Below are 23,320 nucleotides of genomic sequence, written 5' to 3'. Positions count from 1 at the left end.
ACTGCACAGGTATTTTGCACTTACGATACTGGATAAAATATAGACAGATTTAGAAGAGACTATAATCCTTACTGCCACACTTACATTCTACATCTCTGAACAATGTTAGGTTTCTTCACTTCATTTATTTATTTTTTTTTTTCAAACAAACAAAATCTCTGATATTCTTAAACCTTTCACTGTATATCGGTTCAGCTTTATCAGGAAAGGTAGAAAACAGCCATACTCCAGAAGAGAATGAGTTTGGGTAACTTTCAGGAAACATGGTTTGGAGTCCCTGACTACATTTAAACCCATCCAGCCCCTATACAGTGTTCTCTACCAGGGCATATACTTGCAGAGATATCTGATCTATGAATCTTACATTTACTTAGGCACAGAAATGACAGCTTGGAGTTTAACTGTGACATTATGTAAACATAATTTTAGCTGCAAACAACAAATTTACTGGTAAAAGTGAGATTTTAGACTGCGTCAACACAAAAACAAGCAAGGTCATAGAATGCCTCAAACAATAGAACTTGACCATAATTATTAAACTCTTGCAGATGTCTCAATTATTCCTCTGTCCCACAGGTACAGGCTCTTGTGGCTGTAGATGTAGGCACTCCAAAGCAGAGACTGCATCTTAATTTGTGAAAAAAAAGCACATTCCAATTGTACGATCATTATCAAGAGTGCCTGCTCTATGATGCATCCACTTATCCTCAACAAAAATAAACCCAAACAAAAATAACTCTCATCAGACAAGTAATGGAGCTGTAGAAAAAGGAAACAGCCTAGTAAATGTTCAAAAAGTGTAAGGGAATGCTAGAACAATAGATTTTGGAAGGCATTACTTTGTCAATATACACAAAGCTTTTATGCACCCTATAGAAAAAGTAAGTGATTAACCATGATTGATCAGGGCTGGATAGCAGAATAAGATTGGTCAATATACAAATTATGTTTTTTCATTAGTTCCCCTACCAAAAGAGAAATTTTGAGGTAACTTGATTCCAGCTTTTCTTTTCAAGGTACATCACAGTCATTGTCCTAGCTAGCTGTCAGGATCACAGCCAGCTCTTTGATCATTAAGGATGACACAGGGATTTGCTCAAATATTGTGTCTCTTGGCCACAGAGATGTCGGTCTGCTTTTTCAATAGGAACAAATAAAACACAGGAAGAACTTCCTACTGTGACAACTGTGGTACACAGAATCACAGAATGGCCAGGGTTGGAAGGGACCTCAAGGACCATGAATCTCCAACCCCCCACCACAGGCAGGGCCACCAACCTCCCCATTTAATACTAGACCAGGATGCCCAGGGTCCCATCCAATCTGGCCTTGAACACGTCCAGGGACGGGGCATCCACAATCTCTCTGGGCAGCCTGTTCCAGCACCTCACCACTCTCTCTGTAAAGAACTTCCCCCTGACATCCAACCTAAATCTCCCTTCCCTCAACTTAAAACCATTTCCCTTGTCCTGCTGTTATCTACCCTTTCAAAGAGTTGACTCCCCTCCTGTTTGTAGGCTCCCTTTAGGTACTGAAAGGCTGCAATGAGGTCACCCCACAGCCTTCTTTTCTCCAGGCTGAACAAGCCCAGCTCCCTCAGCCTGTCTTCGTAGGGGAGGTGCTCCAGTCCCCTGATCATCTTTGTGGCTCTCCTCTGGACCCTCTCCAACAGTTCTCTGTCTTTCTTGTACTGTGGGCTCCAGATCTGGACACAGTACTCCAGATGGGGCCTCACAAGAGCAGAGTAGCGGCGGAAGAGTGGAGTAGAGGGGGAAGTTTGGTACAGGCTACCAGAAAATGTTTAAAACACAACATTTATTAATCAGATTTCATGTAAATTCACTGATAACTGTTCTTGTTGCTTACTATAGCTTTGAAACTCCCCTTGTAATACTAACTAGCAGAATCCTGTAGGCATTTTTCCCAATCTTGAATTATTCCTGAAGTTCAGCATCTATCACAAAGGTACTATACAAGGCTACCAAGCAAAGAAACCTGAAGACTCAGGCCAAATTGGATGAAATTCCTAATTAGCAGCCAGTGGATTTTCACAGTTTGACACTGTAGACGTAGAACAGTCCTAACATCAATCAACAGAACTACTGCCCTCTGCTCCACCCTAAAGCATGAACTCACTCATTCAGTTTGGCCATTTGTCACAGTGCATAGGCAAAATCTAGCATACTCAGCTAAGAACTGACTTACTAAACAAAATGGCTAGGTAGATGCAGTCATATGTTAACACTTGTAACCTAGGCTCCTCTAAAGAAAAATAATTGCTCAAGTCTTTCACTATTAAATAGGAATTATGCTGAAGGTTTTGAAAGATCTGATGAAGATGCTATTCTTCATAGTCTGTATGCCAGCAATATGTTTGTATGACTTACATGCCCTCCAAAATTCCTTTAAGGAATCTTGAGCCTACAGAAATGGCCATAGTGGCTGGTGAAGGAAGTCTCCTGACAAAGACTCAAAACATGAAGTCACTGTTAATTATCAAGGATCCCTTTATATTTGAAAAGTTAGAAGTCCATTTCTGAGCAGAAATGTTAATTAAAGCTTGCAGCAGACTTAATTTTGGAAATGAACAAATTCTGACAGAGGCTTGATTTCATGTCAGGCATTAAATCAGGGATTGTTATTGTCATTAATTCACAACAGCAAATTAATTATAGGGCTGCAAAATTATAGTACATTCTTTATAGATGCTTGACACTATAAAGCCACAGAGTTAGAAATTAATTATCAACATTATCTTGGCTGGGCCTGTTATATATGTAGGTGGATGCAATATAAGCAGAAGCTAACATTACTTCAAAGCCCTGGAAATTCAGTTAATCATCATTTACTTTCTCTAGAAATGGTACTTCTGTGTTGCAGCCCACTCTTGTTCACAGAACCGAGGAGCTGGAACTGGCTGTTCTCTGACTGGGTCATTCTGAGCTTACAGCTAGTTCCTTTGAATACAGATAATACAAACTACATTTGGAAACCTGGTCATTGAATACATTTTTCATCACCACAGCACAGAAAACTTGGCATAGGAGAAAGAATGCTCCAAACATCTGCAGTGTATGAAAACTAAGCAAAAATCACAAGTTGGAGTCAAGAAAACTCCATCCAGTAGAAACTGGGGACTAACTTCTGAGTGGCATTTGCTATATTCAAGCACTTCACCTCTTTCAGAAATGCAAGTTGTTCCTTTTTAACATATTCACATCACTAGATGAAAGTACTGAAACTAGATGTAGCTCTAAAACGAAAAATATTCGCGTGTGTTCTCTCAAGCAGTGGAAGAAATCCTGAAATGTATGTACAAAATATTCTGTGATTCTGTGAGTTTAAATCTTCATGGATTCTATCTAGAGCTAATAGCTGTTCTTTATAAAAAGTTTAAAATAAACTTTCTACATGTAGCCTGCTTGATTCTTCTGAATATCCTGAAATTCTGAAGCTAAGAACTGCTTTCTCCTTTTCAGTCACAGTTATATTTAGATAGATGGGGATAAACTCTGCCACATTATGCAGCATCCTACATGTTGAAAAGAACACAGGTAATTCTTATCCATTCATATTTCCTGGAAAGCATCTTAGCTAAGGAAAGAACTGAGCAGAGATGATGCTGACAATGCCAACAGCCTACAAAAAAAAAAAAAAAAAAAAAAAAAAACACAACAACAAACACTACCAACAAAATATTGTGGAATCAGAAATTGACTCTTGCATCAGTTTATGTCATCTTGAAGGATTACTGACACTTGCAAGTCGTATATAGTGAAAGAAAAAAATCCTTCTTCGCTTGCATTCTCAAAACTCTAAATGTAGCTGAATTGTCCCTGGGAAAAGATTTCTAGGGCATTTGTCCATATTTTCAGCTGTTCTTTTTGCTTTTCAAAGTACCTAAGGTTAAAACTTGATCATTTTAGCAACAGTTTTGTAACCTCAGCCTCAAATTCTGTCTCAATAAAAGGTTCATTTTACAAAAATAACTACATTTGGAAAATTAGAATTAGTCTGTTCTGTCAACAAATAAAACCACCTTGCTAATACAATGTCATTAAAAAGGCATATTTATTAAGTGTGTTTGGTCTGCCAAAAACTCTCACCTTCTAGAGTACAACATGTTACAGCACATGCAGGAGCTTCTAGAAATAATCATTTTGTAAATGGCAAAAAAAAATCTCTCTTTTTTTTTTTTTTTTTTTTTTTACTATTCCATGCACAACATTAGCATGATTTATTATCAGTACAAAAAGCTTTACAAATGACAAGCACTGTTATTTGTATCTCTTGAGGTCCATCATAACAAGACTTGCACTGTGAGCTTCAAGAACAGTAATGAATGGAACACGAACTTACTGATCCTACTTTACCTCATCTACAAACATCACCGTGTTAGTTAACTGCGTTTCTACTAGAAATGACAAGAACTTGAAGTTGCTTGATTCTTTTTCATTTACTGCTACAGAAAGAGCATACACTGTCAAACTCAAATACATAATTTCTGTTTACGTATTTTGGATCTTATTAAGTTTTCCCTTGCCATACTCAGACCCACAGCCAAAATCAGTTGTTTTGTGTTTATAGGTGTACTATGTAAAATTAAGAGGATCTCGAAGTGTTCATGTAAGAGCAGTATAAAACATTTAAAGGGAGGTTCTGACAATAGTTACATCTCCAGTTAAAAAAAAAATAACAGGATAGTAATGTTTTGTTATTATGTACTTACATTTTCTCCTCATCCACAGCCCAAAAGAAATAACTACTGATGACTTTTTGTGAAAATAAATACTGTGAACTTAGAGCCTGCATATCCAAAATGATTATCAAATGTTTTAGTTCTTGGTAATGAAAATTATTCCCTTTGATTTCAAGATGGCAGAAAGTTGCTTGTTGTGAATACAATCAAGAGTGCTATTCATAAAGACTAATGCTGATCACTGGAATATCAATACTAGACAAATCGGGAAAAACATGTCTTACCTTTGCCTGCTGTAGCCAAGAACAAATGAAGTAGAAGGACTGGGAAAGCAATCCTGAATCTCAATAAAATGTGCTGTATTCTGCCAACACAGCAGTGCTGTCTTCCCCAGGCAACCATTCTAGGACAAAATAAATAAATACATAAATAAGCCAGTAAGTGTAACTAGAAGAAAAACAAGTGTGCAGATAACTGTGACAAATGATGCTTCCAGCCCAGATGCATGAATTTTTCAGCCCTGTTACACTACTGGTCATGTACTGTACACAAACGCACTGTGGAGTACTGCCAAGTCACCAATAAATAAATAGCTGTTTGTGGGAGGAAAAAAGCAAATGTTCACGTTCTAATTCTCCAAAGACACAAATACGTCAGATCATCACCACGAGTCCTTCCACAAGTAAAGCTTTAGAAGTTATAGGGCAAACAAACATGAAAGGCCTCGCAAACAAAACAAAACAAAACACACGAGTGACAGCCTGGTGAATTTTTCAAACAGCTTTGTTAATCTCAGAAAGTAAATGCGAAGCACTTGTTTGGTTCCCTATCCACAGCTTCTATTAGCTAACATCTAATAGCAGCATTGAGAACCTCTGAAGAATAAACAAGACTTTGATTCCCAATCCTCATCTTATCCTCAAGACAAAAATGTTATTGCAAATTTCAACAAAAAATAAAACGCAGCAAGCCACTGTGCACAGAAAGTTCCTAGAGAATATAATAGAAAACTGATTTCTCCACGTCTCTTCCTAGTGATGGTTGTCTCAGGTGAGCAGTAGAACATGGTGATGAAAAACAAACATGCTTCCTACTGTAAGATTTAACACCCCCAAGAATTATACACCTTTATAATGAGATCCTTGGGAGGAAAAAAAAAATAAATAAAGAAGTATATCTTCTGGATATTTTGCATGCTGAAATAATTGTTAAGTAAAACATTCATGTGCTTTTTGCATGCATTATCTCTTTAATAAAGAATTTTACAGACACATATTTGTTAGCAATTCTGTAACTGCCACTTGAAATAAATGCAAAGCAGTAAACTTTACGTATTTATTATATGTATCTTTTAGTGTCTGCCTTATGGCAGGCCAGAGCATCCTGCACAACCGTAGAAGTTTAACGTGGCCATCACAGATTTGGTATATTTGTACCTGGTTAGCACTGAGAGAAGTTTAGACTCATGCTACCTGCAAACTTTACCATATTTTTGTACATGCTGCATCAAGCTGCAGTAGGTTTTTTTCTTTACAGGAACTGTAAAATGTACACTCCTGAGGGTTATAAATTCTTGCTAAAGTGAGGGCTAACATAAATTTTTGTCAGCGCTCACATTAATATAAATATTTATTAGAATAAAATGGTTACTATGGGGTGAACCCTCCAAGTAAGCGCTAAGGGAATATACTGGCGTACACATAAATCAGTGAAGTTGCTAAGTAATCAACACTTTGGAAATTGATTAAACATGCATGCAAATAAATTTTACACATATAACAGTGTAATACAGAAAACAAAGGAAAGGCTTTCTAAAAATTAGAACAGTACTGCCAGCCATCATTTCCAACAGTTACACAGTAGATGGTATTTCTAGCAGAAATATGACCATACTGATTGGATTGAAGAAGACTGATCTAGATGATGACACACACAGTTTCCACTTTGCAGATGCTGGATGCATGCTTGAAACCAGAATACTCTGAGGAAATAACAATCAGACTGTGGCAAGATCATGAATGACAGCTGCATGTAATAATAAAGCTCCTCAGTCAGTAAATTAAATAATTACACTAATTATTCCAAGAACTCGATAACAAAAATTGCAGTGCATAACGCTGGTGGGTTTGAAGTGTTTTTGACTGACAATTTCAAGGATGGTCCACATACAATATAACATCATGGCATTAAAAGAAATGCACATCCAAAAGCTGTGTTTTCTTCCTCTGCTTACTCACACTTTCCATTCTCATCTCAAATTAGGTCACTTCTAAGCAAAGCTAAGATGCACATCTATTCTTCAATTTATGGGGAAATCTCCTTTTGGTATGGGAAACCATATATTCACAGTAATGCAGCAGACAACAAACTAAACTCAAATTCCAGCATTCCTTGCCACTACTACCTAGAAATGAAGAGCTGAAATATGAATGGGACAGAGCCCAAAAATACTCCGCGGAACCCACAAGCTTAGCCATTGGTGCTGGTAAGTGTTGAAGCAAACTGCTTCCTCTGTCTCACATAAAAACCTGAATTGGAATGTTTCCAAATTCTCTGCATTCAGTTTCAGGATAGAGGCAAGGTTTCTTGTTGAAGAATCCAGTCACATCAAGAACTTCAAAGCTATTCAGTTACGAATGCAGATTAATGTTCTCAGGGGATGCACCAAAAAAACTGAGCAGGAAAGTGAATAAGCGTACAAAAGAAAATCCCAACACGATCAGAACTCAGTTGACTTTTTGCAAGACTTTCAAGATGTAGCTAGCTCAGCATTTGTTCCAGCATCTAGTGAAAATTACAATTAAAAAAAAAAAAAAAAAAGGTATACAATATTACTGCTTCTTTCATTTCACAACAATTCTGTTTATACTCTATTAAGGAAAAAGATCCTACTGTCTATACTATCATTATTTCTTAGATAATGACAAGTCCGCACTCTTATCATTAATATTAACTAGATCATTTCATGCTGTTTTACTAGTTCTCTGATGGAACTGTCCTTCCACACAGTGGGACTTTCACTTGCCTAAGTAGCACAGAGTTTTCACAGGAGATGATACTGAAACGTAACAGTTTGATCCAAATAAACACTGTGACAGGGAATCCATTGCAGAAGGGCAGGCAAAAGAGTCTGAAGTCTTAACCAGCTAAGAGCAGGCAAACAAAATAGTTAAAACCAAGGTCCATTAAGTCTTTCACCTTGTTTACTCTACTGTACCCAGCTTTTCACCTCTGAAAGACAAATAGCATTACTTGTAGTTGATGTTTTCCAAGCACTTCAGTGGACTTAGAAGAGCCACAGGAAATTGGGCTTGTGTTGCAAATGCATTTGGAATGCAGAAGAGACAGGATCCATGCCTCTGCAACCAGCCCCAAGGGTGTCTGCTTGCTGCAGCTCCACTCAACGTGCAGTGGGAGAAGTCTGGACTGCATTCCAAGTGTACACCCACATCAAGATACCTCGCCTACCTTAAGCCACTTCTTGCCTTGTATTACAGAAGATAAATTTTCAATAGACTGAAAGCCACCAAAAAAAAAAAAAAAAAAAAAAATCTTAAAAGCAGCAGCCTTCACTGCACTATACTTTGTTACATCCCCTTTTGAAAATTACATTCAGGTTTCATAGTGCTCGTTGAATACATCTGTTTACTGGCAGTCATTTTCCTCATCCTTAATTTTAGCCAAAGCTGATTCTCACAGCCAGTGCATGAGCTGTTGGTAACAGAAAGTTTGCTGGAAATTGTAACTGTAAGCAATCAGTCATTTACTTCTGACCATGCTGTCTACTGCTGTGCTTCACGCTGTTTTGTTCGAATCACATTTATTCCATCTGTAGACCTTGAGGCTTTCAGAGTCAGATCTTGGATTTTAAAACATATATTTCCAGATTTATGGAACTTGCTGTTGAGGAGGACAGTAGTGATGAATGATAAAATTCTGGCTGTTGTTTCTGACAGTCTTCATTATTCAAATCTTTACCAAGTGAAAAATGACAGTAAAGAGCCAAAGAAACATCATATTGCTCAGGTATGAAAGCTTCTTAGTGCCTTGGATTACTTTCAGAAACAGAAAACTATGGACTTCTTCCATCAACCCCTTCCCAGACTGGAACGAAACTGTAGTAAAGCTTCTATGTTATTTTTAAATTTTGGCTGAAGCAAGTTAGATGTAATAGGGAGGACGCTATGCTGGAAAGTCTTATGTCACCGTGAATTTTGGCATATATAGCATCTACCAACTTAAGAGTAGAAGCATACCACTGAATTTAAAATGGGCTTCTATGGTTTTTTTTAATGTATTTTTCCAGAAGACAGCAATAGGATTATTGCCTGATAATAGCTTGGTTTTCATTAATTCTTTTCCCTATTTATCAAAGGCTGTAGAATCCGGCACACAGAGTTCTAAGAAATCCAATCACTTTAAGTAGAACATTGCTTTTTCTAAAAACTATGATGGTTACATCAACTAAAGGATCCATCAAATAGGTCCTCCCAACATAAATCTTTACCATTTCCAAAGGTATTTGATCTTTTTCATATTGGCTTACATAGTGCAGCAAGCCACTTGGCTGGACATCAGTCCTCTGGAAAACTTGTAACTCATCAGTTCAGTTCTCAACAGAAATAAATGGGAAGAAAAATTCTTGGAGGAACTCATTCTCTTATTTAGTCTTTGCCTAAGACTAATTTTAGTTTGCACAATGCTAGCATTCAAGAGATTTTTCAATTTCGTTTCAAATATACGTATAAGGCTGCTTAAGTCAAGGACTGCCCTCAGTTATATTTAAAGATCTCACCCTTAGATTTGTGTAGAAGTGTAAGCTGATTCACTAACACGATGGCTGAGTGGTTAAGGGTTTGAAATCCAATGGGGTCTCCCCATGCAGGTTCATAATCTGCTTGACTTGTCCTCTTCTTCCTCCTTCCCCTTCTCAGGATTAGGAGTTTCTTCCCTTACTAAACAAGCAGACATTCGTATCATTTCCTTTTGCGTGTAGCAGTGACAGATACTGGCATGGGTTGGTTCTCAGGTTCAGATGCAGGGCCCATTCCTGGGACTGGAGCAGCATAGAGCGTGGCTCAACAGGCCAAGCCTCTGTGCTTTGCAGTGATTTGGGCCTCTCAGGAATTACCAGGATGATGTTTGGGACCCTGAACTTGTTTGGGGGCAAAGTTCCCAAGCACTGGATGTGCCCTAGAAAGGTGCATGCCAATATCCTCCCACACTCCCTGACACTCACAACTATCCAGCCTCCAGGCAGATCTGTTTAACCTTAAACAAAACCTGAAATATATTTGGGAGGTGCAGCAATAGGAACATGATGATTTGAACATCCCAAGGATATTCAAAATTCTCAAGGAGTATTTTTTACTAACCTGGAGCAAAAGAAGAGGGTGAAGAAGTGAGGAAAAGGGTCCTCCCTCTCCTCCCCTTACCGATGGTACCCTGAGAAGAAAAGGTAAAGATTGTAACTATAGTTTCCAAGACATGGTTCCTAAAGTACGAAGGTGACAGCAATGCTGAGTACAAATAGTAAATTAGTCTAATGACTGGCAATTTTATCACATCATAAACCAGTGTTTTACAGTACAGCAAAACGATAACCTTAATCCAGCCTCCAGAGATGGTAAAAGCACAACAGGACCATACAGAGCATGTTAGGGGTTCAATAACACAACTCTGAAAACAAGTACAAGAGCTCTGAGCACAGAAAAAAATCAACATTGTGAACAGCAGTTACTGAAGTAAGGGAATGAATCATAGAATTGTTTGAGTTGGAAAGGACCTTTAAAGGCCATCTAGTCCAATTCCCCTGCAATGAACAGGAATACCTACAGCTCCATCAGGGTGCTCAGAGCCCATCCAGCCTGACCTTGAGTGTCTCCAGGGATGGGGCATCCATCACCTCTCTGGGCAATCTGTTCTAGGGCCTCACTACCATTACTGGAAAAAACTTTTTTCCTATATCCAATTGAAATCTCCCCTCTTCTAGTTTGAATCCACTTCCCCTTTTCCAGTCACAACAGACTGGAGACTAAAGAGTCTGTCCCCTTTTTTCCTAAAGCTACCCCTTTAGATACTGAAAGGTTGTATCACGTCTCCTCAGAGCCTTCTCTTGTCTGTGCTGAACAAACCAGGCTCTCTTGGTTTGATCATTGAGCACCAAAAGGACTGTTATAGTTTAACCCATGAGGCAGCTCAGCACCAAACAGCCATTTGCTTCTTCCACTCCCCAATGGGATGAGGGAGAAAACGTTGATTTCATCCTAAGCTTTACATAGCAGGTCTCTTGGATGTTTGCACTGGAGCTGCTGAAACACCCTTGGAAGCTATGGAGCACAATATTTGGTAAAGGCAGGTTGGCTTTGTTTTGTTGTTTTTTGTTTGTTTGGTCAGTTGGGATTTTTTTCCTTTTGAACAAGCACAGACTGTTTTAATCAACAGCTCAGTGGCCAAACATGCAGTTTGTATCAAAGAAATAAAGCTCATCACTTTTGACAGAGAGATACACTGAAGCAACCCATCTTCCAGAGCCCTGCTACAGCTCTGGTAACGAATCTGGCATCAATACTCTGTGCAGCACAAGGAACTACAGTCACTTTGGCACCTCTGTCTTTATATGGGTAAATATTTTGGGCTCCCCTGTTAAGCCATTCTAGTAAATGAGGTTATGCCAGGGCAGTGTTTTTGGCCTCTTTTAGCAGTGCACCTCCAGAAGGTACGATGCCTATGGAGTGTATGGAGCATGGTAGAAAGGAGAAGACACAGTTCCAAGGACAAGTTCCCTGAACTTATTCTAACACTATTTCTGTTTTCAGCCCTCATGTATCAGATCAGAAAATTTGCTTTGCACAAATACACTCCACATGGCCTATTTTGCTGTTGCCATTTCTACAATGAAGTGCTTAGCCTTCCTTACAAATAAACCACCCTAACCACAACGCTGATTTGCTGAGACAGATAAGAAAAAAAATGCACTTTTAAATTCAAGTTATAGGAGTACTTAGACTGTGCTGTGCATAAGTAATGAAGGAACAAAGTCCCCTAGACTTCAAAACCCGATGTATAATGGTGTATTATCAGAAACCCATTCAGTCAGCTTACAACCATAATTAATTTGGTGCAAAAGAAACAAAGATATTCAAAGTCTGGTTGCGAAGTCAGAAAATAAATGTAGAATTTGGCAACAATCACTATCAGGCATTCCCAGAAGTCTAATAAATCCAGGAAAAGAGATATAGTAATTTATTCTCCACAGAATATCAAAGAGATCTCCAAGAGAATGTTTAAAACATTAATGTGTCAGTAAAATGAGCTTGGTTTTGGTAACACGTGCACAGTAACGTTTCCAACAGCAGCACACCCTCGTTGCTCATTTTCCTGCCAGCTTTACTGTTTCTAAATGTCTCACAACTTGTCAAATGTGATAACTTCTGGCAAACCTGCTGATGTATCTTTTAGGCCTTAAGTTTTCAAAGACTCCCTTAAAGAATATCACAAACGAGAACAAACATAATGCTTAAGTTGTGAGTGCCTGTTCTTTTTTGGCATCTAAGGCATCAAGTGAGGTACTCATGCAAGTTTCCCTAAATTTAATGGAGCTTAAAAGTACTTTAAGTAGCCTGGAGAACTCCATAAACTATTTCTTTTCTGCACATTGCCTCATCTAGTATAACTGAGTTCCTATAGTTTTCCTTTAAAACAAAAAAAAGTAAGTAAATTGTGTTACAAACTACAGTTTTTCTCTGCAATATATTGAGAATGCAGTATTTCAGTAGCCAGCAGAACAGAACCTAGAATGGAAGAACAAAATGCACTGATTTAATAAGGTATTAGCTGAAAAGCAGCTGGTATGTCAAGCAATAATGCGATTTCAGGGCTACAATGCTCATGCACAAAACAGAAAAGGCTGAGGCCTTCAGCTGCCAAATACATTTCTAAAATCTTGAGTAGTTAATTCTACTACATACTACCTGCAATGAAACTGCCCTGAAGGTGATGAAAGCAACACAGCATGTGCACCTGTGGTATACAGGGTGCTCAATTCACAGCTGGAGACAAATCCATGTGACTCATGCAGGGAGGAGGCTAAGATGCTTTTTTTTTTTTTTTTTTTTTTTTGTCATTGACTTAATGGCAACTACAAAGGATTCTTTATCCACCCAGAACAACAATAAATTTAAAAGATATTTTGGCACACACACAAAATAAATAAATAAATAAATAAATAAATAAATCAAAGGCTCCCAGTCAATTGAGTCCTACTAATTACTATTTAATTTACATAACCCTATCTTTTCACATAGCAAGTATAGATCCTTTCCAAACTACAGTTCCACCAGGAAGGTGGCACTGGAAAGAATAATATCCTCATAAACACAAGCAGCTATCTGATAGACATGAAATGATTCACTTGGTTGTTTTCGTGCTCGCAAGATGAGAAGCACCTACCAGTGCTCTGCAACAAACTGGTTTTTTTCTAAATCAACCGGAGCCAGCAGTGCGTCCTGGCACCCAAGGAGCACACACAGCACAGGCAGCCGGTCAAAGGAGGTGATGTTCCTGCTATATCAGTGTTGGTGTGGCCTCACATCGAGCATCGTGTGCAGTTCTGGGCTCCACAACACAAAAAGGACATTAAGGTCCTTTTCAAAGGAGGCACCAAAGCTGGTAACAGAACTGAAGGCATATTCTGTGAGGAGAGGCTGAGAGCACTGGGAAGAGGTACCTCACTGCAGTGCCCTGATGAAGGGAAGCAGAGGGAGGTGCCGAGTTCTGCTCCCAGGAACTGACAGCAGCAGGGGAATGGCACAGAGCTGCCAGGGAAGGGTCAGACTGGACATTAGAAAGTTTTCTTTACCATGAGGGTGGTCAGACACTGGAAGAGGCTTCCTAGAGAGGCAGCTGATGCTCTGTGCCTGGCAGTGTTTATGGGGTATTTGTACAAAGCCCTCAGTAACATGCTCTAACTTCTGGTTAGCCCTGAAATGGTCAGGAGTTGGACGTGGTAGTCTCTGAAGGTTCCTTCCGGCTGAATTGTTCTGAGAAATAATAATAGTCTAAAAATTCCACTTATCTGAGAGAACAGCAAAGCTTTTAACTGCACCTACATACAACAAAACTACTAAACTTACCATTATCAGAGAGATCACATCTCAAGACAAACACAGCACACCTTATCCATGTCAGTTCTTCACTTGAAGTCAATGAGACTGTGTGAGCCGTCTCGATTGTGGCCTAATCTAGTATTCCACTGAAAATACAAAATTCCAAATTCATGCACTGAGCAGCTCTAACACCACACTACTTGCCAAGGCCACTGGTCATGTTATATATTAAGAACTAAAAGCTGTCAAAATTTAACAACTGTTATTCCCTTATCACGTCCAAATCTGTCCTGAATCTGCCAATATATAGCATTAGTGGATTACCTGCCTAAAAGCAGTCATTGCACTCACTATAATTTGAGTGGTTAACTTGTTAATGGGAATTCAGTCCTTGATTTCTCTCCAGCTGGCTACAATTGCAGCCAATTTCTGCTGATGTGTTTAGAAACACAAGTTTAATGTGAAATTTTGAACGACTTGAAGAGGAAGAAAAAACCAACGTGCTCACAAATGCTATCTGATCTACACAATTACCTTAAGATACTAGAGTAATATTATTAATATGTTAGCTTACTTGATTTCCAACTGCCGCAACGGAAATAAAATAATATTACTAACTTGCAGCGTATATTAAAAATTGTACTGGCACCAATTCATACCTGAACAAACTCTGCTTACACTTAGCTTATGTCCTTCATCTTCTTTCAAAGAATTTCACTTTGTTTCTATCAGTAAGTTAAGTGTGCTTCCCTAGTAAGACTAAGTCAGTAAGCACTGGAGACCCTCCCAGGCAGAGACAGGTTTGCAGTTCTTTGGTTTAATCCAACAAATACACTTGCAGACAGCTAAGAGAGGACAAAAAGCCCTGCTTGTTTCACCCATGTGACGAACATTTACAGAAGTATGCTTTCCACCTTTAGGAAGGAATGGATGAAGGCAGAAGGTGAAAGTAAGAACAGGAAAGGTTGACCAAATGTCTCCTAATGACAATGCATACCGTCAGCCTATGCAAGCAAAAGGATGAGATGCACTCTGAGCAAAGGCAAGCAGCACAAGTGACAGAGCTCAGGAACCAAGCAGCCTGCTGTGGGACTAACGCCTAAATCTGCATGCCAAGGGTTGTAAACTTTGGTTTGGCCTTTATTGAAGCTGCTTCCACCATGCCTCCAGTGTTACTCCCACTCATCCCACTCCCACTACATCCTGAAGTCAAAGTCAGCCCAGACTTGCACAGCCGCACTTTTAACTTGCTGGATGGCAGCCGCGACTGAGTTTACAAACACATTTTCAGCATTTTCACATAAATCAATGCAAGACAATCAGACAGTAAAAGCAACAAAAGTCGGCACTGTCACAAATACCAACAGTGACTAACAAAACCAAAGCAAAAATCAATGCAGTCAGCACTCAAGATCGCCTCCAGCACCCAGATCGCTGCTCACTCAGCACAAATGACCAAAAATCCCCAACCAGCTCACAACACCGGCCGTACTCCACAGACGCTTCCGAACCCCTCACGTAGCCCAGCAGCACTGTCCCAGCCGGCCACCCTCGGTTCTACCACATACAGCATTCAAGCCCTGCTGACGCGTCAATAAGAATTACTCGCTTATCTCCGACCGAAACGCGTTACTGACCTCTATCCCTACTGACCAACCCGGACCGCAGCCGCACCCCGCCTGTACCGCGGGACGGGCACCTGCCGGCAGGAGGGGTCCGCTCCGGGCCGGGCCACCACCCTCGGGGCAACGGATGGGCACAGCGCCCCGCGCCCCAACGGCCCCTCGCTGGCGAACTGGCTCTGTCTTCGGCCGGGCTGGGCTGCAGAGAAGGGCGGAGGGGACGGCGCTCACCCCTCCAGCCGGACGGGCAGCGCTCCGCGGCACCCTTCAGCCCGCAAGGGAATGAGCGCAAGGGAAAATGCTCGGCGGGACAGCCTCTCCCTGGAAAGCCGCCGCTCTGCCGCTCCCTCCTCGCCCCGCGCAGCCCTCCGCCCGGAGCCGAGCGCCGCTCACCTGGCCCCGGGGGACCGACCGCCCGTCCCGCGCGACGCCGCCGCCCGCTCGGCACTCGGTGCAGGAGGCACGGCCACCGCCCCCGGCTGCTGAAACAGCCCCGGGCCGCGACCGGGGGGGCGGAGGCAGACGAGGGAGGTGCTGCGAAAGGGAAGAAGGGAGCCGGGAGCCCCTCGGCAAGGCGGGCCCGGCGACGGTGGCCCCGCGGGTACGGGCGTTGGCTCTGACCGAGTCCCGCGTGCGGCTGTGGGGCGCGCGGCTCGTAGTGTGAGGGGGCAGCGGGAAGCGGGCAGCGGGCAGCGGGCAGCGAGCGGAACAGCGCGGCTCGAGGGAAATCCCGGGGCACTCCGCAGCTCCACACAGCGAATTCAAGGCGGGACGGGGGGAAGAGAGAAAGGTGTGGCTTTCCTCTTGTTAACTTGTCTGGGATGAAGCACGGTTTTTTTTCAGTTGCTTAACACACCGAAGTTTTAGGAACTGCTTCTGAGGTTGGAAGGGGCCTCTCAAGACTGACCCTTCTGCCACCCTGTTGGAACAGGGCAACTCCAGCACGTTGCCCCAGACTGTGCCCTCACAGTTCTGTGTCTAAGGATGCCGACTCCACACCACCTCTGGACATCCTGTTCCAGTGTCCAACCACTCACTGTAAAACTCCGTTTTCAAAGAATCAGAATGGTTTGAGTTAGAAGGGATCCTTAAAGGTCATTTAGTCCAGCTTCCCTGCAATGAATGGGGATGCCTACAGCCACATCAGGGTGCTCAGAGCACTGTCCAGCCTGACCCTGAGCGTCTCTAAGAAAGGATCATCCACCACCTCTCGGGGCAACTGTGCCAGTGCCTCATCATCCTTATTGTAAAAAAACAACTTCTTCCTTGTATGCAATCGAAATCTCCCCTCTTAGTTTGAAATGGTGTCCCCTTGTCTTATCACAACAGACTCTCCCAGAGTCTGTTTTTTTTTATAGTCCCCCTTTAGATACTGTTTTCTTGCGTTAAGATGAAATTTCTTGGTTTTCAGTGTGTGTTCTGTCAGCACTAATAGAAACCTGTCTTTCACTACATATTTTTTAAGGAAAAGCTAGAGTTTTAGGCAACAAGAAGTCTTCTTTGGTGCCACTTAGGATAGGAAAAGGACAGAATCTACAAACTCTACAGATAGTAGATGCTCCTAAGGATGCAGTGTGTGATGGAGTCCATATGAGGAGCAGGATTTCATAGAGAAATACTTACAAAGAACTGCTGAGGTTTTAGATGAAAAGGCTTGTTTCATTTTGCTTGGATCTAGGGTGTTGGATGTAGGGATCTTTGGATGCTTTGGAGCCAGTACCTAATGGAGCTGTTCTTCACAAAGGACAAAACAAGAGGCATGTATCTTTCTCTGCCTTGGATAGTGGGATATCTTCCTTGAACTCTGAAGTACCATAGATTGTGCTCCCCTTACACTTCTGTGTGGACATGATGGTGATAGGCTGACAATTTGACTTGCTAATCTTAGAGGTCTTTTCCATCCTTTAGTGATTCTGTGATTGTATGATTCTCTTCCTAGCTTATACCACATTATGAAGTGACGGAGGATTATGTCTCCCTCATTTCTGAAGTGGACTTCCAAAGTCAATAAAAAAGAGGAGAAAATTGTCCTGAAGTTACTGCTAGGGGTGGTGATGTGTGAAAATACTGTTTGTCTGCAAAAAGCACAACCTAGTGGTTCTACATCAGTGCTCTTTTGAGACATCCACAAATAGTCTGCTCTACACAGGTTAGTGATGTTTCAACAGAAAGGCTGAATGGTTGAATGAGCATAGAAACTGAAGCCCAGCTCACCCTCAAGGCACATTATGTGTTGGCAGGGCAGGTTTAGTAAGCTCACTGTATTGCCTGTTCTGTGAATAATTACCTGTGTACAGATAAATGGAAGCCTGCCTCTGTCCTACTCTCTTGATAAATGACACGTTCTTTTAAATAAAAATCAACCAGTTGATGAATATTTAAGCACTGCAGACAGAGGAATTTCCTCAAAATTTATTTTTCTCTCAGATCAAGTTCATTTAGCAGGAGAAAATACTGTGTGACTTACAAAAGACAAAAGCCCTACTTAATTTATATCTGAAATTTCTTATTTGAACTACATATTACATTAAAGTGGGTGGTGTCCAGTAACATACTTGCAGAGAAACCAAACAGAATTAGTTGGTAATGACCTAGGAACCATGAACAAGTAATGAAGTTCATTCCCAAAGTGCATTTTTATAACTGCACTTAACTGGAAAAAGTCTCTGAAATCTATATACATTCACATAGGTACCAGTTTTCCATCTCTACAGTTTTGGGACTGTGCTGGATCTGGCCAGTGTTAGACACAAGGCAAAGGCAAACTCCTGTGCACTTACTGTAAGAAAGTGTAGACTGTAGCAGGTCTGAGACACAGGCACAGATAACTGAATGATGAAGAACTTTTTGTTCCCGTTAATTTGTCGTGACTGTGCCAAAAACAAAAAACAAACAAACAAAAAAACCAACCACCAAACCAAACAACAATGCTCTCTTCATTCAGATCTCTTAATGCCTCCTTTATAATAGGCTTGTGCAATAGCTTACATTGGCTTAGTAGGAACAGCAAGTGACATGTACAGGTTTGAGAGAATGATAGTTCCTTGAAAGGAAGCGAGCAAATATTTTGTCTCCAAGCAAAATGATCATTAATTATGTCTTGAACAGGGCTGAGAGACTCTCCAGAAGTTTTCTGATCAAAAGGTAACTAACTTGAAAATGGAGATAAGGATACAATAAACTGGCATCGATATGAGTTTGTCTATGTATCCTTGTTTGGACATGCAATGAAATGCTGGATTCCAAGCTTCTGACAGCAAGCATTTTATTTATTTATTTATTGTATTTCTTCTAGTTACGAGGATTGAATGTAGAAACCTCAACAGTAACTCCAACAAAGTGGCTAAATTCCCATTATATTCAGCCTGACCAGATTCTCATATCATGCTTTCTAGTGGGTTTGGGATGCTTTGTTTTGCTTACTAAACCTCTCCGTCTCTATTTATGTGTGCGTATATACGTTTCCTAGTAACATCAGCCATCACTGTAACACATCGTATTGCAGCATTCACTTCATGGTTATGATTTGTGTAACCAAATGGGACTTGTTCTAGTGATGTAATTCGTGTCTCAGACAGTAGAAAAAAAGCAATTAGTTGTCAGTTTGAAAGAGAGGGGAGAGATGGTGGGAGATGTGATCTGTGTTTCCCTTTTCAATTTTGCTGTGAATGTAGGATTTTTGAAGAGTAAGTCCTTGAAGTGCTTGAAGAAATAGAGTTGTGCTTGCTTCTCCCTGCTTCTCCCCTGTTCCTAGTGTTTGGAATTGGAGGTTGTTTTGCCCTGTGATATAGTCAACTTCAGGGAATTAAAGATTTTTTTTTTTTTTTTTAAAGGACTTAGTGTAAAATTGGAGGAATGACTGCTTCAATTAATCACATTGAGGTAACATTGTTTATGTCAAATCTACTCAATTTAAAAACCAAACAAAAAGACCTCCTGATAATTTCATGGCTCTGAATTTTTTCTTTCTGCATTTTTTTCTTCTTCTTCTTCAACACATTAAAGGTTTATACGAACACCACGGATTGATCAGATGTACAGAGAAATGGCTGAAGTTCTGGACTTCTCAGTTTAAAAGATAAAAGTAGGAAAACACTCATTTTTTTTCTACAGTCCCACACACCACTTTAGTGATCATGAAGATTACAGAATATTTGGTAAAAAAAAAAAAAAAGTTTTTTTTTTAAACTAATGATAACCCTGAAGATTAAATACAATCATCTACCAGTCTTTCAGCCCATTTTCTGCTTTCCGCATTGCAAAGAGAGAAAAAAGTTTTAGGATAAGGAAGTGATATGAACTAACTGTGATGCTAAAAGGAGCCATACGTATCAAGGGAGGAGGATCTTAAGTCTAATCTTAAAACTACACGTATTTAGCACCAAGTTGAGAACTTGGTTTGTGAAAAAGAGGCTGCCTCTGTTCAAAATTTGTGCCTCGACAACAAATGCCTATCTTATAAAAGAGTCTTTGGACTAGATAAACCTATCTAACATTCTAATAGAATAGCTACTTACTAATATTCTTTTGTCAGAAAGTAGCATATAGGCGTGGGAACCATGGGTACAGTGTTTACTGAATGTTAACTGAACCAATATGTAGAAGAAATCTCTTAGATATGTAATCATTAAATAAGGAGGTTTAGTGTATCCAGCTGTGTGATTTTACACATGTTGTCAAATATGAAGTATAACACCCATAGTAAGGTTTTCTGTTGACTGCTGCAATTTCTTAATAAAAAAAAAAAAAGCAATGCGTAATATCTTTTCCTCTGAAGGTCAAGGATAGAAAGCAAGAATAATTATAGCTCTGTAGTTAAAGTCTAAACTTAATTCAACAAAGAAATATGCTTTTCACTAGTTTTTAGAAGAAAATCTTGTAAAGTTACTTAAAAGAAATAAGATTTATATTCATTATGATATTTTGTCTGATTGAATTCTATGTTTCAGGTCCTTTTGCTTACAAACACGTGTCCTTCCTGTTTGTATCTGACTGGATTCCAGCTCAGTGTCCCTATTACATTCAGATTCGAAATGGGACAAAAGATGGGAGGCAGTTCACTAGGTGTTCAGGTCAAAATACAAGAGAAAATTTGAATGCTGCTTTGTTTAGCAAAATTTTTTGTTGCACATACAAAGAGGGAGTGGCTGTATGTACGTAGCAGCAGTATGACCATCCTGCTCTGCTGAGGGATTAGTCCTATCTTAGAGATACTTCACTCTCTGCATATGTTCTCATGCAACACTTTCAATTTTGTCAGCTGAGAACTGACAGCCTTCATCATTACCTGCTAGAGTTAAAAGTGAATGGAGCACAAACTGAAAAGCAAGAAATTCCATTAAAATACTAGAAACAAAAGTCAATGGGTGAGGGTGATCAAACTGGAGTAGATTATCCAGAGAGGCTGTGGAGTCTCATCCTTGGAGATACTCAAAATCCATTGGGATGTAGTCTTGGGCTCCAGTGCTCCAGATGCTTACAGTCTGTGGCTCTGCAAAAAGAAGTGCTGGTAACACTGCTTTCCCTCAGTGTAAAAATATACTCTTGGCCAAGCAAAGGATAATGATCCTCAAATTGTAAGAAACATGAAGGCGACGAAAGGTTCATATACCCAAAAGCCCAGACCGAGGTGCTAATTAACATTATGGGAAAGTGCAAACAGTTGTTGCCAGGGAAAGCAATTCTGAAGAGAACACCTGGAAAGTAGTATAAAACCTTTCAATTCTCTACAGCATTCAGTCTCTTTAAATTTTGCCAACATTTTTATTTCCATTAAGCAAACAATTTAAAAGGAATTGTAACTTGACCAGGAAAAAAAAAAAAATAAAAAAATTGATCTATGTAGATCTTGGCAGGCAAGATCTCATTTCACATTTTTACCTCTGTTTTTTTAAAACTTAATGTACAAAAAAAGTTGTATTAAGCTCTGAAAGTTTACACTGGCTCTAATGATTCCAAATTAACTGCTCTTGTGCAGCAAGATTTTCATCACAGTGTAAGCTGTTAAAATATAGCCAAACAGGTAACTATATATCCCTGTTGATTCCCAGGTCTGTGCAAGTTATAAAGCAACAGAGAAAGATCTTTTTCATTAGGGGACACTTTTGGATGGTCTGCAATGCATATCTTTCAGGATTTTAGTTTTCATGCCAAATCCATTCCTCCTTGACACCACTTCTTTCTTTTTCTGAGAGGAAAACTTGTGTTCATAGTTGTCTTGTCCAAATCCCAGTCTTGGCTTTTCTGTTTCCTTTAAACAAAGTATGTGCATTTTAGCTGTAAAATCAAAGAGGCAAAAGGTGTCTGTCATCATGTTGTGAGGAATGCTAGGGAAGGGAACTGTCCTTTGATTTGTCAAAGGACAGGAGTCCCCCTCCCCCAACTCAGTGCTATAATTTATTCCTCTGGTTTGAAGTGCTGACTCTGCCCATACTCCGCAGCAAGTAATCAGTTTGGGAAGTGGAGGGAACTTTGGCAATCTGCTGCAGTACTTCTGGAAAACATTTCTGCTATAGCATTGATTCCTATTGTTTATTGCCAATGATCGTATTCCACTTCAGCCTTGTTCGCTCTTCAATCTTTTAGTAGATTGGGAGTGAGGAAAGCCGTTCCTAAAAGATCAGCTAATCCATGCTGCCTCCGATTTTATATCGGCATAAATCTATTCCACAACATTTATTTTTAATCATACTAGAACTTTTGGGAAGAAAACCAGAGTATAAAAAATGTTCAGCTCAGTACATGAGAAGCCTTTCCTCTGTGGACCTGTCCGGGGGTGCAAGAGCATATACAAGCCTAAGACACAAACCCTGCTGGTAATATGATATTCTGTGGGAAGATCAAGGAGAAATCTAGCTCTCTTAAGATTTTAATGCATGTAGTCTTCACAAGAAATAATTTCTGAGGTGAAGGCTGAAATTTCAGGTGCTGTTCAAGTGACAGCTTCAGAGACAGGCTGTGCATATCTAGATGATCACTGACTGGTCAATTCCAGTGCTTACAGCTGGGTAATAGCAGACACCATGGCAAGAGCCATCACGTGGAGGTAAGATATAACTAGTGATCCTGCACTGGGATGCACTGGATGCACTGAGATCTTTATCAGCATGTCTGATGTGTGATGGAAAATGACAATAAAAATATAGGCTTTTTTTACTGTTCCTATCTAGGAATATTTTGACCTTTCTCTGTATACGTCGGTTGCTTTATTCTAAATACCTTTTTAATTTAATCTTTGAAAATGTTAACAGTAATGACAATATGTCATTCCTGGTGGAGCCAGAAAGCTCTTTGGCTAAGTGAACCACAGGAGTTTTAACAAACCTCAGCACTGCCATTAGTTGTAATTTGGCTGTCATTCTGAATGCTCTATGCAGAAAATCCACTTCTTGTTTCTACCTAGGTCAAATACTTTGTAACATTAAATATTAAAAAATATAATAACGTTGGATTGAGATAAAAAAAGATGTATATAAAGCCTCAAGTGATAGGAAATTAATGTTTTGTTTTTCCCTTATGTGCCTCTCTCCTCAAATAGTTTGAGAAGTTTTCTTTCAAGTTCTAGATATTAATTTAAAAAAATAGTTTTTCCAGCTGAAATGAGTCAATTGAATAAAGTGCTTTTATAACAGAAGCTACTACTTCTCTTTATTGTTGTTTAAATAATTACAAGTTCTTGGCTGTAGAGCTTTTCTGCATTGAACCCCTTAACCATTATTTTGGGGCTTACCTATCTTTTTTCCAGAGTTCTTTGCTATTTGCCCCATTTTTTGGATATTATTTCTGAGGATTAGACCCTCTATTGGGATAAGCAGAGTGAAACTCCACAGAGCACAAGGGAATAAAACCTTTTAAAAAAAACTGTTTGATTCTAGACTCTAGTATCTTTTCTA

The 23,320-nt window shown here is 40.0% G+C and overlaps 1 protein-coding gene and 1 long non-coding RNA gene across 11 annotated transcripts in view; one reads left to right on the top strand and one right to left on the bottom strand.

Moving 5' to 3' along the window:
• Positions 1-16,192, bottom strand: part of ADGRG2 (adhesion G protein-coupled receptor G2) — a 55,975-nt gene extending 39,783 nt beyond the window's left edge. For 5 of the 10 annotated variants that reach the window (XM_085211207.1, XM_085211250.1, XM_085211263.1 and 2 more), the window contains exons 1-3: positions 15,822-16,191; positions 10,075-10,144; positions 4,984-5,102 (exon numbers count right to left, since the gene is read on the bottom strand). In XM_085211207.1, coding sequence (XP_085067333.1) covers positions 4,984-5,101 — 118 coding nt within the window. In that variant the 5' untranslated portion in view covers position 5,102; positions 10,075-10,144; positions 15,822-16,191. Of the gene's footprint in view, positions 1-4,983; positions 5,103-10,074; positions 10,145-15,443; positions 15,595-15,821 lie in introns of those variants that run through there. The other 5 variants (XM_085211241.1, XM_085211276.1, XM_085211211.1 and 2 more) reach the window with 4 other exon arrangements.
• Positions 15,701-23,061, top strand: LOC146545590 (uncharacterized). The gene is made up of 2 exons (XR_014880107.1): positions 15,701-16,029; positions 19,262-23,061. It is a non-coding gene; the product is annotated as an uncharacterized LOC146545590 (long non-coding RNA).
• Positions 23,062-23,320: the final 259 nt, after the last annotated feature.

Source organism: Meleagris gallopavo, chromosome 1, assembly GCF_905368555.1.
Source record: "Meleagris gallopavo chromosome 1, MGAL_WU_HG_1.1, whole genome shotgun sequence".
Classification (NCBI taxonomy): Eukaryota; Metazoa; Chordata; class Aves; order Galliformes; family Phasianidae; genus Meleagris; species Meleagris gallopavo.
Note: the sequence above shows the minus strand (reverse complement) of the source record. Positions and strands in the feature narration are given on the sequence as shown.